Source organism: Bicyclus anynana, chromosome 22, assembly GCF_947172395.1.
Source record: "Bicyclus anynana chromosome 22, ilBicAnyn1.1, whole genome shotgun sequence".
Taxonomy (NCBI): Eukaryota; Metazoa; Arthropoda; class Insecta; order Lepidoptera; family Nymphalidae; genus Bicyclus; species Bicyclus anynana.
Genome location: NC_069104.1, coordinates 2118549 through 2133883, shown reverse-complemented (window position 1 = coordinate 2133883; position 15335 = coordinate 2118549). Strand labels below are relative to the sequence as shown.

The 15335-nt window shown below is 32.8% G+C and overlaps 1 protein-coding gene across 1 annotated transcript in view; it reads left to right on the top strand.

The window, feature by feature from the left end:
- LOC112057873 (uncharacterized) overlaps positions 1-7809 on the top strand; it is a 173318-nt gene extending 165509 nt beyond the window's left edge. The window contains exon 3 of the mRNA XM_052888323.1: positions 3325-7809. Within this exon, the coding sequence (XP_052744283.1) occupies positions 3325-3480 (156 nt within the window). The 3' untranslated portion in view covers positions 3481-7809. The remainder of the gene's footprint in view (positions 1-3324) is intronic.
- Positions 7810-15335: the final 7526 nt, after the last annotated feature.

Sequence of the window (15335 nt, the reverse complement as noted above, 5' to 3'; positions counted from 1 at the left end):
GGTGAGGAAACCTGCATACCCAAGAATTTTCTTAATTATCTGCGTGTGAGAAGTTTGTTTGTTTTCCACTGCACGCTGGGCCACTGTGACTAAGGCCTACCCCTTCTCATTCTGAGAGGAGACTCATGCTCAACAGTGAGCCGAATATGAGTCGTTAATGATGATACTGAATAAGTTATTATGAAATACATATTTTAATTTGATAGGTAACTTATTTTTATTTATACTATGACTTTAGTGAGATAAAATACTCTCCGTAGGTAGCTTTATAAAATACGCGAGCTTTTAGACTGCTCCATTCACTATGTTATTATCCTTACAACATGCAAAATTAAATTGCTTATCCACTTTAATTTTACTATCTAAGAATCGTAAAATACGTTTATTCACTGACTAAGTTCATTCTAAATCTAGATCCAGAATCTATATTATTGTTTTTACACAACCTTGTGTAAACAGTGTAAATTACAGAAGCATTAACATCCACAAAGTGCTTTTACAGCGGGATAAAGCAATGGCTAGTGAATAACACCTTTTATTAAAGGACCCGATAGTTTATGGTGATTTTACAGTCGGTTTAACAATCGAGATTTAGATCTGGGTCTTAGAATGTATTTGTTATGCTTTCGGCGTTCGCTTGAATTATATACCTACTTCGCAAAACTACGTCCGTATTATTAAAGAGTGCTGTTGGGAAATATGTATTACAAAACAAAACCACCATAATAATTATTGTTAAGATACAAAAGATTATAAGATAATGAGATTTTTAGATCAACTAAGCAGATGAAAGATATGAAAACACTACTACCTGCAAGAACCTTAAATTTAAGAAAAAGATTATCATTTTACACATTTTGTATAAATTTTATTTACAATAATTAATTATTGATATTAATTATGAATTATTTTTAAAAATGTGGTATGATTTGATTGCCTTTATCAATCGTGTATTATCTCGTTTTACTAAAATGTATTACGTTTTAATGGTTGGTTCTACGTCTAAATTACGTTTTTTTAACAATTTAAACTATGCATTGCTAGGCCCAAAACTGTTATGAATATTAAAATGGATTTTTGTTCTTTACGGAGATGGAGATAATAATCTGGTTTTTCCATCTATATTATATAAATAAGTAGGTACCAAAAATTAGATTATGAACTTTAATAAAAACACATAATTAATATATTATGTCATGTATCACTGTATCGCAAAATATAATAACAAATATCGCTACGATATAGTGCATTGTAAAACGGCTTTTAAATAAGCGTATAAAGTATGTAATAAATTGGTATCGACTAGAAATCGAATTCGGCTCCAAAATACGGTCGTAACACATGCGTCGCCTCCACCCCTGCACAATAAAAACGCAATTCAAATTATCTTTACAATAAAACAGTCAAGTGTATCACTCACTTGAATTACTTCTCAAATCTTAGCACGTAACGATTTTACAGCGTACGATACAAATCGTATCGTAGCAGTAACGATTTTAAATTTTGTGTTTTAAATCTTTTGTATAATATATTACATACATAAATTGGTGATATTCCGTCTATTTATTGATATTAAAATTTAATTTTTAATGGAAAAAGCAAGTCAAACTTAATTCTCTAATTATCACCTCTTGCGACTTGGACTATATTGTTTGTAATATTTTCGGCTTGACTGCATATATAATAATTGTGATAATAGTTTTAGTGGTAGAGTTTTCACAAATAGTCAACTAACGTTTCAAAAGTGCTTGTAAACTAAGCCTACTTAAAATCAATGAATTTTGAATTTTGGGTGAGTTTTCTCCCAAAAATCACATTCACTCAATAATTTATTTTTAACATAACCAAAACCAGAATAATTTAAGACAAAAAATATAAATGAAGCTCGAAAAATGAAGTTTAAGCTATTAAGCTTTTAGTTTATTAATTTTTCATTCAAGTCTTCCGCGAAAAAAACGAAAATAAACTAATTTACCCTCTTTCAAAATTAATACTCCACAGCTCCGGCCCATACGCAATGTCAATAAAAATTTACAACAACCTTCCAGACCGTATACGTAATGAGGCGAAAGATATTGCTTTCAAAAATAAATTAAGGGACTTTCTGGTCGAAAAGTGCTATTACACGGTGAATGACTACTTGAATGACAAATAAAAACAAAAAATAAAATCGGTCTCCCTATCACTCACTCGACAAAAGGCTACGCCCAAACTGGGTATCCATAACTTGCATTATGTAATAAAATGTAACTTGTAATTATTATTATTATATTGTATAATGTAATGTATGGTATTGCTTGATATTAAATAAATAAATAAATAAATAAATATTACAAAGTATATTTTATAGTTTGTCTCTCTGAATTAGTCGCAGGAGTTGTAGTGATCGTATCGCAGACAATAAAAAGCATCCACTGAAACTCACGTACTAAACTTTATGAGGGCATTGTTTTATTAATATCTATAAAAAGTGCTTCCAAGTAAAGCGTTTTAGCTAGAAATTCTCTTATAGCTTTCAGTGTTTACAGTCTTTATGGACTTGCTAAGTTTATTATTCTTATAAGTAGCTGGAGTTTACTCTATGCAATTCAATTGGATTATGGTTTTGTTTATTTGTTTACGAGATAATTGTTTGCATCTCTTAAATTTTAGGTTTAGTTTTATCTGACTCTTTAGTTTTAATGGCTTTTCATGCAACAGCACGAGTTTCCTTACTTACCTACTGGTTACAATCCACTGTTTATTACATAGATATAAAATTTTGTATTATTGATTGCAAAAGCAAAGAAAAGTTTTGCAATTGATCATTAGAAACATTTTTTCGCTTGCTCCAGTGTTGGAACTTAGAAGCAAATTAGAATATTTAATGATGCGATAAATGTTTTGGAAAAAATAATGTATTTTACTTTTTACACGCTTAAAATTAGCTTCACTTGTAACTATGTATGTAAGAAAATCTTGGAAGCTTAATTTGACCCACTTCCCGGTCTTCGATTAGGATGAAATTTAGCACATGCCCTGAGTTCTGATGACAATACATGACTAGCTAAGAAATGTCATTACAAATCCAATATGGTGGCTTACCCAAGATGGTGGACAGGCTATTTGAAATGCACCCCCGTGATATGGGTATCAAATAAAAGGGTTTGCTATCAGAAATACGAAAAAATTATCACGTGACCTAAATCCAATTGTAATTTTCAGTGCGTGGTAAAAGCGTGGTTTTTAGTTTTTTAAACTATTTTTAAGTTATTATTACAGTTAATTTATTGAATTTTTTTCTCTTTTACAGATAATTTAATGTATTTTTTCTTTTTATTACAGACTGACGCTGCTACATCAGAACCGGTGTTTGCTGATAAAGATTCGTCATCCGAAAGCTCAATCTTCTCCTCCATACTACCGGACAAAGTGTCTGGTTCAATTTGCACTGCCGTTTTGTGCTTGGTCGGTTGGAAGCTTCTTTGTAATAAACGGTGAACTATATTACAAAATTTGCTTGGTTTTTCTGACCGTTACAATGCTAGTTTACGATTCGAATGAGAAAAGACCTTCACCCACCTTTTTTGTAGAATGAAAAATGTTTTTAATCAATATTATTATGGTTAAAAAATATAGTGCGAGCAGGTTTTCTAACAATTCGTAACCAAACAATTATTATTAAACATTATTAATTATTATTAATGATATTTTGAGTTTTTTGGGAAACCTATTCGCAATGTTTTTTTAACATGCCTACTAATTTTTATTTAAAATATTTCTCATCCAATAAACAGATCGGTGAAGGTGGTTTTTAATTCAGATCTTTTACTGTGCGTGCAAGGATATATTTAATCAACGTATTTTAATGTACGTTTTTGTAAATTTTATAAAAGTTATAATAAAATACCCGACTTTTACATAAATGTAGACAAATCTAAGTACTTGTATATTGTACTTTTAGAATCTGTCACTGACGAATGATTTCTCGTGAAATATCGTTTATAAGTAACGATATTTTGTTTTGTATAAAAATACTTTTGTAGAAACTTTATACAAGATTATGTAGTTAATATTGACGTACTCTGTAAATGATTGATGTAACGGTTTTATTTAAAAAGCAAATTTAAAAAAATATATGATTTATTGTAAACATACAAACACTGTATTGTTGAGATGATTAATGGATTAAGAGTAACATCAAGGTAATGAAGAGATGCATCGATAAATTGCTGTTCGTATTTGAAAATATATGTAAATAGTATAATGCCTATTTTGTGTAGATATATTTTTACAATTGTATGGAAAAAATAATTAGGTTATTTTGACGGCCAATACAAAATCAGCAATAAATCAATCAGCGAATTAAAAACAACGTGGTATTACATTTGTTAATTACTTTTAGTGAATACTAAACTATGTTCAATTGATAAAACACGTGAGATAGGGAAATGATAATAAAGTGGAGGGTTTCACTATAAATTAAATATATAAAGAAATTGCGTAGTTTTCATAATGTAGTAGTTTTTGTATGAAAAAAAAAACAATTAAATGACGCACAAAATTGTATTCATAAAAATGTAGAAGGACACCTAATTAATAATCATTGTAAAACTTTATATTTTATATCGTCTTGAAATTTTACATTCCGCTTTTGATGTTGAATAAAAAAATAATCATGAAAAAAAACAAACAAAATTGCTTGTATCTTGTTAAAAGTTTGTAGTAGTAAAAAATGTTTACACGTTGAATATACAGAGGTTGATAAAGATTAAAGGTCATAGATCATTGAACCTACACAGCGCCTGTTTGGCACTTTGTATAGAATACTATGAGCATACTCTCTACATCAACTCCGGAGGGCCTCGTTTACGTGTTTACTACGCACAGACAACAGGTGACACTCATTGGTGAGTTGTTATGACAACCAGTTGTATGCACCCTAGCTTTGCGCTACCCATATATGGGACGCGAATAGATTGTGCACTATTGAGTATTTCTTGTACGAGGATAATGCATTCGCGACGTTCGCTGATTAACACGCGGCACCCATCCGCGGATCATCTGTCGACAACGAGTGGACACCGTACGACGAAACAATGCTGATCAGGCGCTGGGCATGTCCAATGAGCTACGACCCTAATGCTTAATGTAATATAATTATTCTTTAGAATGGACCAGGTGAAGACGTTTATATAGTAACAAAAGTAGATCTTTAAATAAATCAGAATAACGTCTTTAACCCCATAAATTGTTCCAAAGAAGAGCAGCCTAAAATTTTGTCATTGTTTGATCTCATTATATTATTTTTTTTTGTAATAAAAATGTTTTATTTTGTAATATCTTAGTGTAGGAAATAGACCGTTTTTTGGATAAGGGTTCGTGCCAAGTTTTCAATTTTCTGATGGTTTTGTACATCTAAATTATTAAAGCTTGTAGTGAATGCGGTTATACATTATTTTACAAATTTTGGTGAATAGAGAATCGTATTTTATTCGATCCAATGAAATCAAATCAAAACAAAAATCCAGATTAAATGACGGAAGCACACTGATATAGTATTATTATTACCCGATGCTTACGATACTTTGTTAGTAACAAACTAAAGAAGCTAATGTGAATTATGTGTTTAATATAATATAGCAATACATGTGTGACCGCCTTTATTTATAATAATTACAATTACAATTCCACTAAGTAAATGAAATGATGATTTATTAAATGAAATTTAATTTGCCAGTTAAGAAAGCCATATCGGAATTCTATTATAAATATAGACGATTATTTTAAGATAATATTATGTATTTAATATTTATAAAGTTAATAGGAATGGGCAGACGTATTAATGCTCGTTACCGATAAGTAAACGGCTTTTTTTAGTTTAAAATATTGTAAAAAGTTAGTAAAAGCTAGTATATGATTCATCAGTTGTATTGAGGCTTTGTTTCTATGAGATCTAGATACTCGTACAAACTATAAATTAATACTTTTATTATTATTTTTTTTTAATTTTGAATACCTACTCGTATAAAACTTTATCTATTTTCCGCCATTATATATTCTTATTAATTTTAAATTTATAATCATCTATAGTCCGATTTATCCATCCATAATAAATAAAGTCAAAATATTAATAATACTGTTTTAATTTTCGATAATTATTATGAAAATGTATATTTTGCCACTAAATGGGAACAAAATATTTCGGGAGCAAAAATGTTAAGTTGTCATATAGTAGTTTTATTTAGATTTTATTTTAAGGTAAAACAAAATATACAGAAGGATGTGTTCAAATGTGATATGTATTTATTTAAGGAGTCGATTAAAATAGAAAAAAAAAGAAGTTTTCCTAATGATCTCTTGGAAACTCTTGTGTGCTATACGTATTTGTTAGCGATACACTAATGAATGTAATAAATACTACTGTGTTGATACTCACAAAAAGCGAATTGTAATTGTTATAATTTTTTTTCGAATCATAAAGTAACTCACAGCAATATGTTTGTAGATTACAATTGGTGAGAAGTATTTATAGTATTCACTAGTGTTTGGTTACACAATGGAAAGACAAGCACAGTAAGAGTTTTGTATATAAATTAAAATTGGTATGCTTACGCTCTTTTATAAGGATTGTAGAAAAAGAATCTAAATTTCCATAATAATGCTATTAAAAAATTATTCGGAGAATATGCAACGAAAATTTATTGAAAAGAATTCTAAACACAAAAGGTCAATTAAACTGAATTAAATTGCTTATAGTTATTTATTTACAAAACACTTAATAATTTTACACACAGCAATAATTAATTGGTTTTGTAAGTTTAATAAAATATTTTGTAAATCGATTTTATAAACCATTGCATCTTCTCCGAAAAGAGCATATGCTTACGCTGATAAAACTATGTACCCTAAATATTATAATAACTCCTAATAATTCAAAAATAAGCAATATACTGTAATTACTCTTAGCCTGTAAGAATTATTTCACTACCAAGTTTTTCTTTCTATGCATACGACGACATATTAAAACAAATATATACACATGAAGATACTAAAAAATAAACTGTCCGTCTATAATATCATACTAATACATATTATACAGTTGGACTATACTGATCAACATAATTATTATCTTAAATAACGCAGACCTGAAGTTTCACAACTTTGGTGCAAGTGACGTAATCGCATTTATTCTGAAGTCAAAACGAGCCTGATCAATATTTTTATTTTTTATTTATTTCGGACAGAAAACATTTACATATTAAAGGTTACTACAGACTTGAATTATTACCATGCAAAGGAGTTATTAAATATGTAAACAACAACACTATCCACGAATTACATAAATGAAAAATTAAAGCGTCACAAACAAACAATACAAACAATATCTTGTTACCTATCCAAAAAGTATTTTTTCAGCACTTTCGTAAACATTGAGACATTGACTGCTCACTACAATGTCATCGTATGCAAATCTTCTTACATCTTATAATTTTCTTTCAACTAAAATTATAGTAATTGTAACTTTGATATTTTTTTTTTACTTTTATAATTCTACACGACGCTTTCTTATGAAAAATCATTTAAATGAACGTGTTACTTAAAATAATTATGTTGCATAAATGGCCTGTAAATTGTAGAATAATTTAGTTTTTAGTAAATTGTGTAAATTACTTTATGATTATTACAATAATTATATAATTATTATCCCATACCAATTGATTTTTATAATTTGTGTATTCGATTAGATTTAAATTTTTATTTTGAGATTAACTGCCAATTTATTACGTCTGTTTTATATTCTTTATTTAAAAATAATATAATTTTTTAATAATAAAGTGACTTTTATTTGTATTTCCATTTTGAACCTAATAAATGATTTGTAGTAAATAACGATGGAGTTAAAAAAGAGCAAAGGTTCCCGAATCTTCCTTTTTGGCTATTGGCTACAAGCAACTTGATAGCTTTCACTTTAAAGTCTAAAACTAGGGGCTTTTATGACTTTTGCATATGGGTTGTCAACGGCAGGTGGCAACTGCTACTGACGACTGCAGTCGACTGCTGTTGACTATAGTCGAATGTCGTCGACTGCCGCCGAGAATTCGGCGACTGCAGTTGACTGCTGTTGACTATAGTCGAATGTCGTCGACTGCCGCCGAGACGTCGGTGACTGTATTCGACTGCCGTTGACTGCAGAAACGGAGTCGAGAAATTGGTAGTGCCTTCCCTGGCGGAGATTACGTTAAACCATCAGTCCTGCAGGTTAAATCACTATCTTTGACGTATGCTAGTTGACGTATACGAAACTTAGATTTTATGTGACCAGCCGGGGATCGAACCCAGGACCTCCGTTTTGTAAATCCACCGCGCATACCACTACGCCACGGAGGCCTTCAAAATGCGTACAATAGGGAGATGACATTTCTCAATTGATTTGATGTTAATATAGATCAAAATAGTGAATAGGCCTGCTGGTCATTAATTTTAGCATGGGATAGTTGTATGAACACTAATAGTTAGACACTATTTTCAGTTATGTGCATTTAAAGAAATTAAATATCACTTGTCTCCTCAAACGGTGAAGGAAAAACCTTCACAGTGTGAGGAAATCAGCATACCTGAGAATTTTCTAAATTCTTTACGTGTGTGAAGTCTATCAATCCGCAATGAGCCAGCGTGGTGGAATAAGGCCTAATCCCTCTCATTCTGAGAGAAAACTTGTGAAAATTGTAAAACGTTACTGTGTAAAAAGTAAACCATTTAAATAGATAGATATATAGATAGTTACTTAGATAGATAGATAGGTTAAACCTTTATTGCACATAAAATATTAACTGCAAGATTGTCCTTGAATCTTATTTAAAAGATACGGCAAATTTTCTTTAAAAAAATGTCATCACGAAAAAGAATGGTAGTAAAATGAAATCCTACTCCCACTGGAATGACCTGGAAGGTATAAGCTCCATATATCTTATTCTATGAAGGGAAACCTGACTTGGGGACTAAGGGGGTTGTTGAAATATATTTATAATTATGGTGAACCTCTACTAAAAGCTAAGTTAAAAATAGTTGAATGGGAAAATTCTTAGAGTATCTTTAGCTTAGCTTATCATTCTCGCATCGCATGGAAACCAGCCTTATAAGTAAGTACGAATTTTAAATCCTTCCATCAAAACTTTTAAACATTTGCCATTTTTAGAACATTAAACCGAAGTTCTGAAACTCATGTGTAGTAACTGCTCAGTCTAAGTTAGATCGTCTTTGTAATAGAAAACATTATCCGCAAAAGTTGCACTTAATGTGGTCAGTAAGTGATCTATTTCACTCTAACGGGAGTTAGATAGTTTTATGGTGTGGAAGGAAAGTTCTAGAATTATACACTGTAAGGATTGCACACAGTGGATATGAACATCATTATCAACCCATATTCGGCTCACTGCTGAGCTCGATTCTCCTCTCAGAATGAAAGGGATTAGGCAAATAGTTCACCACGCCCAATGCGGACTGGAAGACTTCACACACGCAGAGACTTAAGAAAATTCTCTGGTATGCAGGTTTTCTTACGATGTTTTTCCTTCACCATTTGAGACACGTGATAATTAATTTCTCAAAATGCACACAACTGAAAAGTTGGAATTGCATGCCCCGGACCGGATTTAAATCCATACTCTTCGGAATCGGGGGCAGTCATATCCACTGGGCTATCACGATACGTGGATATGAACGCTGCCTACGATTCAGAGGCATAGGTTCGAATACACTACGGAGCATGCATCGACATCTTTTTTTACTGTACGAAGTTAAATATCACGTGTTGCGAAGCTAAAGTGCCAATGGGCGGGGCACATAGTTCGAAGAGCCGATGGACGTTGGGTTACCAAGGTGCTGGAATGGCGACCCACTAGCAAGCGCAGTGTTGGTCGGGTGGTCGACCAACACTGCGCTTGCTAGTGGGTCGCCATGTGGACTGACGACGTCAAGCGAGTCGCAGGTATTCGCCGGATGCCGGCGGCTCAGAATCGTGATATTTGGAAGTTCCTTCCAAAGGCCTATGTCCTGCAGTGGACGTCCGGCTGATATGATGATGATGATGATGAGATATAACGTGTCTCAAATGGTGAAGAAAAAACGTGACGAAACCTGCACACCTGAGAATTTTCTTAATTCTCTTCGTGTTAATCTGCATTGGGCTAACATGGTATAAGCCTAACTCCACACAGAATGAGAAAGGTTAGGCTCGTGCTCAACAGTGAGCCGAATATGGGTTGTTAATGACTCGTAAGTTCCTAAACTGACTTGAATTGGGAATCGAACCCCAGGTTATTTAAATTCATCCCATTTTATTCGCCTTCTATAATCCGCGTAGGAAGCCCGATGGTATTAAAATTACATGATCGATGATCAGCCGCGTCTATATGCAAATAGCCATGCGTTCCCACAAATTTGACTTTCAAATATGAACATATTTGTGTATTTTTTTCCACGTAATAACTCTTACAATATTGCGAATGGTCTGTATGCAAAAGAGCTATTTGCCGGGTTGGGTTGGTTTGGGTTATTATCGGCTCAATTTTTACCATTGAATTGGATTTTTGACGGGTGTCAATGTTTTTATTATTTTGAAGACGGATGATGTTATGACAAAGGAAAACCAATAAATAAATGTATTTAATTTAAACTTACCCTTGTAATCAATCAACAAAATAGTTAAAACTTATTTTTATTTTTTATTTATTCACTACAAGTTAGCCCTTGACTACACTCTCACCTTATGGTAAGTGATGGTTCCAACTCAAGATGGAAGCAAGCTAACTAGTTAGGAGTTGGATGAAATCCACACCCCTTTCGGTTTCTTTGACGGCCGCGTGGCGCAGTGTGTAGTGACCCTGCTCCCTGCATTCACAGCCGTGGGTTCGATTCCCACTACTGGAAAATATTTGTGTGTTGAACATGGGTTTTTTTCCAGTGTCTGTGTGTATTTGTACATTATATAAGTATTTATATGTAGTATATGATTATTATAATATCAATTACTTTAATACCCATAACACAAATTACTCTGTATGCTTACTTTGGGGCTAGATGGTGATGTGTATTGTTTAAGTATATTCATTTATTTATTCTATACGACATCGTTCCGGTACGCTAAATCTCTTGGCGTCTTTTTTTTTTTACTTAAAAAAGAATATTCGACATATCTTTTTTTAAATTATATTCCTATCCCCTCCAACTAGTAAACAGTCGGGAAAGACAGTGTCAGGAGTGGGTACGACAATATACCAACGGGGCGGGGATCGAGCCACCACCAATGACTCCAACCGCTCGACACTACGATCCAAACTTCATGGTAGGAGTATTCCTACATCATCAAGTAGGTAAGGGTTTAAGAACTTTCAACTTGTATATAAACAAAGCTCTTGCACTCACAGGCTCTCGTACTATAATATGCAATATCTACAATTTGATTTTGATTGGTCGTCGCTAATCAATTTGTAATTCAGGGAACGCATCTGTGTCACAGACAATGGGAAACGACAATTTGGTCCGAGAGACCTTTGTTTTGTGTCATTACTGCCAGGATGTAGGTCTCAAATCTCCTAAAGGTATCTGTTTATAAGATCCATTTCTAAAATTTGCCTCCAGATTGCCTTTTTGAGATTTTAAGGTGTCATCATCATCATTATCAACTCATCGGCTCACTGCTGAGCTCTAGTCTCCTCTCAGAATGAGAGGGGTGAGGCCAATAGACCACCACGCTGGCCCAATGCGGATTGACAGACTTCACACATGCAGAGAATTCTGAAAATTCTCAGGTATGCAGGTTCCTCATGATGTTTTCCTGCATCGTTTGAGACACGTGATATTTAAATTCCTAAAATGCACACAACTGAAAAGTTGGAGGTGCATGCCCCGGACCGGATTCAAACCCATACCTTCCGGTATCGGAGGCAGAGGTCATATCCACTGGGGTATCACGGCTCAAGGTTTGATCAAGATGTAAATCATGACTAGGGCCAATATTTCAATCAACTCTTTTAAGCATTGGAATGAAATACTACAAACTGCAACATACTAAAAATCTCTTAAAAGTAACTAGATGCCGAACAATTACATAACCCACTGCAAGACAATAGTTCTAATAAAAACCCCTATCTGAGTTTTCACAAAAAAAAAAACGCCATATTAAAAAAACCCGAAATTCGCCTAAAAGCCATGACCAATGGTTAGTAAAGCATAATAACTAAGAGAATAAAGAATACTAACGAATACAACGGGTAACGTTACAAAAACGATAAATACGGTTTCGTATTTTCCGTTTTTAACTTTATTAAAAACGCACTGCAAAATATAAAATGAACCAACGGTTGAGGCGGAAAATCTGTACCTGGGCCATGAAATAATCGCTCTTCTGTTTTACTCTGCAAATCTACTGACCAGCGTCAGCGACGTACAAATTTTTCTCAGCGATGGCCAACCCACCTGACATCATGGTCATTCGTAGCATGACCACCATAGTAGGTAGATCGTTTTTAATACGTATCTTATGACTACCAAGGTTTGGGTAAATTAGGGCTAAAATAACTCTAAGGTATCTCTAAGGGAATCTCCTACGACTTTCAGATCTCGGCTTAAGTGGCTTACAATTATTTCGCCTTGCTAAAAATTTACCAAGTTGACTTCTAGCGCTAGTCAGAGACGAACTTAAAGAAGAAGAATTCACCTAATCACGAGTATTACAGAAGAATAAATTATACAACTACTTACATTGAAATACAAGATCTGGCATAAGAAATATATACTTTTTATTATTATTTATTTGGGATAAAAAAAATAATAATAAAAAATATTCACATTGCAAAGAGGATGCATAGTTAATTTGCGGATGGATAGTATTAAAATATTTTTTTTTTTACACTTCCCTCGTTGGTTAATTAGAAAAAGTACACTAGCTTAAAAAATCTCTATTCTTAGTTTTTATACCCAACAAAATTTAAATCGTGAAGCTTTCATACTGCAACTGTCGCCAGTGTTGCCAGAAATAAGCAATTGAGTAATGTTATTTATATACCCTCATCAGGTATTTAGTCATCTAATATGTCAAATGAAAGCTTTTTTATGCATAATGTGTTGCTATTGATTTAACTAACTAGTCAAATACTGTGCTAGGAGTGGGTACGATAATAGTAAATCGAACGGGGATCGAACTACAACCCCTTGGTGACGTGTCCGGCCCCTTCATCATAGTGGAGCTATTAAGGTTTTAAAGGTCAACTACAGACTACTACTTCTCATTTTTAGCGAAACATGTTCCATCCGCTTCCATCTTAGACTGCATCATCACTTACCATCAGGTGAGATTGTAGTCAAGGGCTAAAATGTAAAGAATAAAAAAAAAAATGTCTAGCGAATTTAAAAGCGTCGTCACTCATGGCCCTAAGTTAGAACAACGTAATAAAAGCATAGAATTTCGCAAACGCTGTGCTGTTTTAACGAATTTCGCGACAATATCAAAGCTACAAGAAATCCTCTTTTCATATTCACCTTCGCTCATAAAGTTAAAAAAAGTGTGTATTCACGAATCATAAAAACCACAATACATCGGTTTTATTTGTTTGCAGTGCCGCGCGCGCCCTCTGTATGCAAAATTGGTACGAAATTGAAAAACAAATTTGTTACATATTGCTTTTTTGATTCGGGCGTTATTCGGTTCGGCTTGTTGATGGATCATTCTGCAAGTAAGTTACTGTTTTATATAACATACCGCGGTTTAATTCGCGTAGTTCCCATCTCCATGGGAATATTGGGATGAAATAATATAGACTTTTACTCGCTGATAATGTAGTTTTCATTTGGTGGAAGAATTTTTAAAATAGGTCTATTGGATATTTTTTAGGTAAATAGGTCTATTGGATAAAATTGAAAGAATAACAAACAAAATCGCTTTCACGTCTTTATAAAAAAAATGGATCTTCGAAGTATATGTGACCGCATAACTTATTTGATACTTAGGATGATTCTTATTCGATATGTAGGTTTTCGTTATTTTTAGGACAAAGTCTGTGTAATATAAACACGGATTAAAAAAAAGTTAGAAATAAAAATAGGAAAATCTCTTTTAACGTTATGTAGCTGAAGCTCAAAAATAAAAAATAAAAACACTGCCGAGTTATACAAAATCGAATGTACTTTATTTAGGTACGACTGAAATAAAACTTCTATAGCTCTCCCTCTAAACGTCCGTTTGCCTCTTCCGATTACAATTTTCGTAACGCATAAGTCAGATTACTCCCCAAGTCAAGAAGTTTTATTTCATAACGTCTTTTCAGAATACCGTTTACTGACTGACGGATTTACTTTATAGAAATTGTCTTTCTTTATTCTATTTTAATTTTAATTTCTTTCGTCTTAATTGCACCTTTTGTAATTTTTTTATTTTTTTTTTTAATTTTATAATATTAAATTCTTATGTTACCTAAGAAATTAAATATCACGTGTCGGTGAAGGAAAACATCGTGAAGAAACCTACATACCAGAGAATTTTCTTAATTCTTTGCGCGTGTGAAGTCTGCCAATCCACATTGGGCCACCGTGGTGGATTGGCCTAACCCCCCTCATTTTGAGAAGAGACTCGAGCTCAGCAGTGAGCCAAATATAGGTTGATATATTATTATATTATTATTATTATGTTACCTTAGTTTAGATTTAGCAATTACTTTTACATAATCATTAGAATAATGAGCGTCAACTCGCCAACAAACTGCCTGTACAGTTTGGCGAGAGTGATATGTTCAATAATTGTTAAGTGTTATCAATAAAATGATAATAAATAAATAAAAATAGTTACAGAACAACGTTGTGGAATGACCCCCTGTTACCAGTGAAAGGGGTTGTCATGCTCCGACGCTTCGTGTTACCTCATTATAACCCGGAATGTTACAATGGGCACCATTCTCTTGTTTTATGATGGACTCTTTTTTTGTCTGTGGGTTTGTGTATTATTTGATAACCTATACTAGCGGACGCCCGCAACTTCAGTCGCGTAGATTTGTTTTATGATGTAACCTTCCATCTTATTTCACAGAAAGTACATAATTTTCAAAAATTCTGACGACACTTTGTTTACTTATCATAAGCTTAAACACAACATTTTTTAAACCCAAGGTTGCCTGGAAGAAATCGCTTCGTAGCGATAAGGCCGCCTTTTGTATCCTACTTCTGTGCTATACTTTCTTGTTATTTGTTTTTTCTTATATTGTGGTGTACAGATAAAGTATAAATAAATAATAATAATAAATAAATAAATAAACGCCGAATTACGACACCGTTATCTAAAAATGTACCTTAATAAATATTTT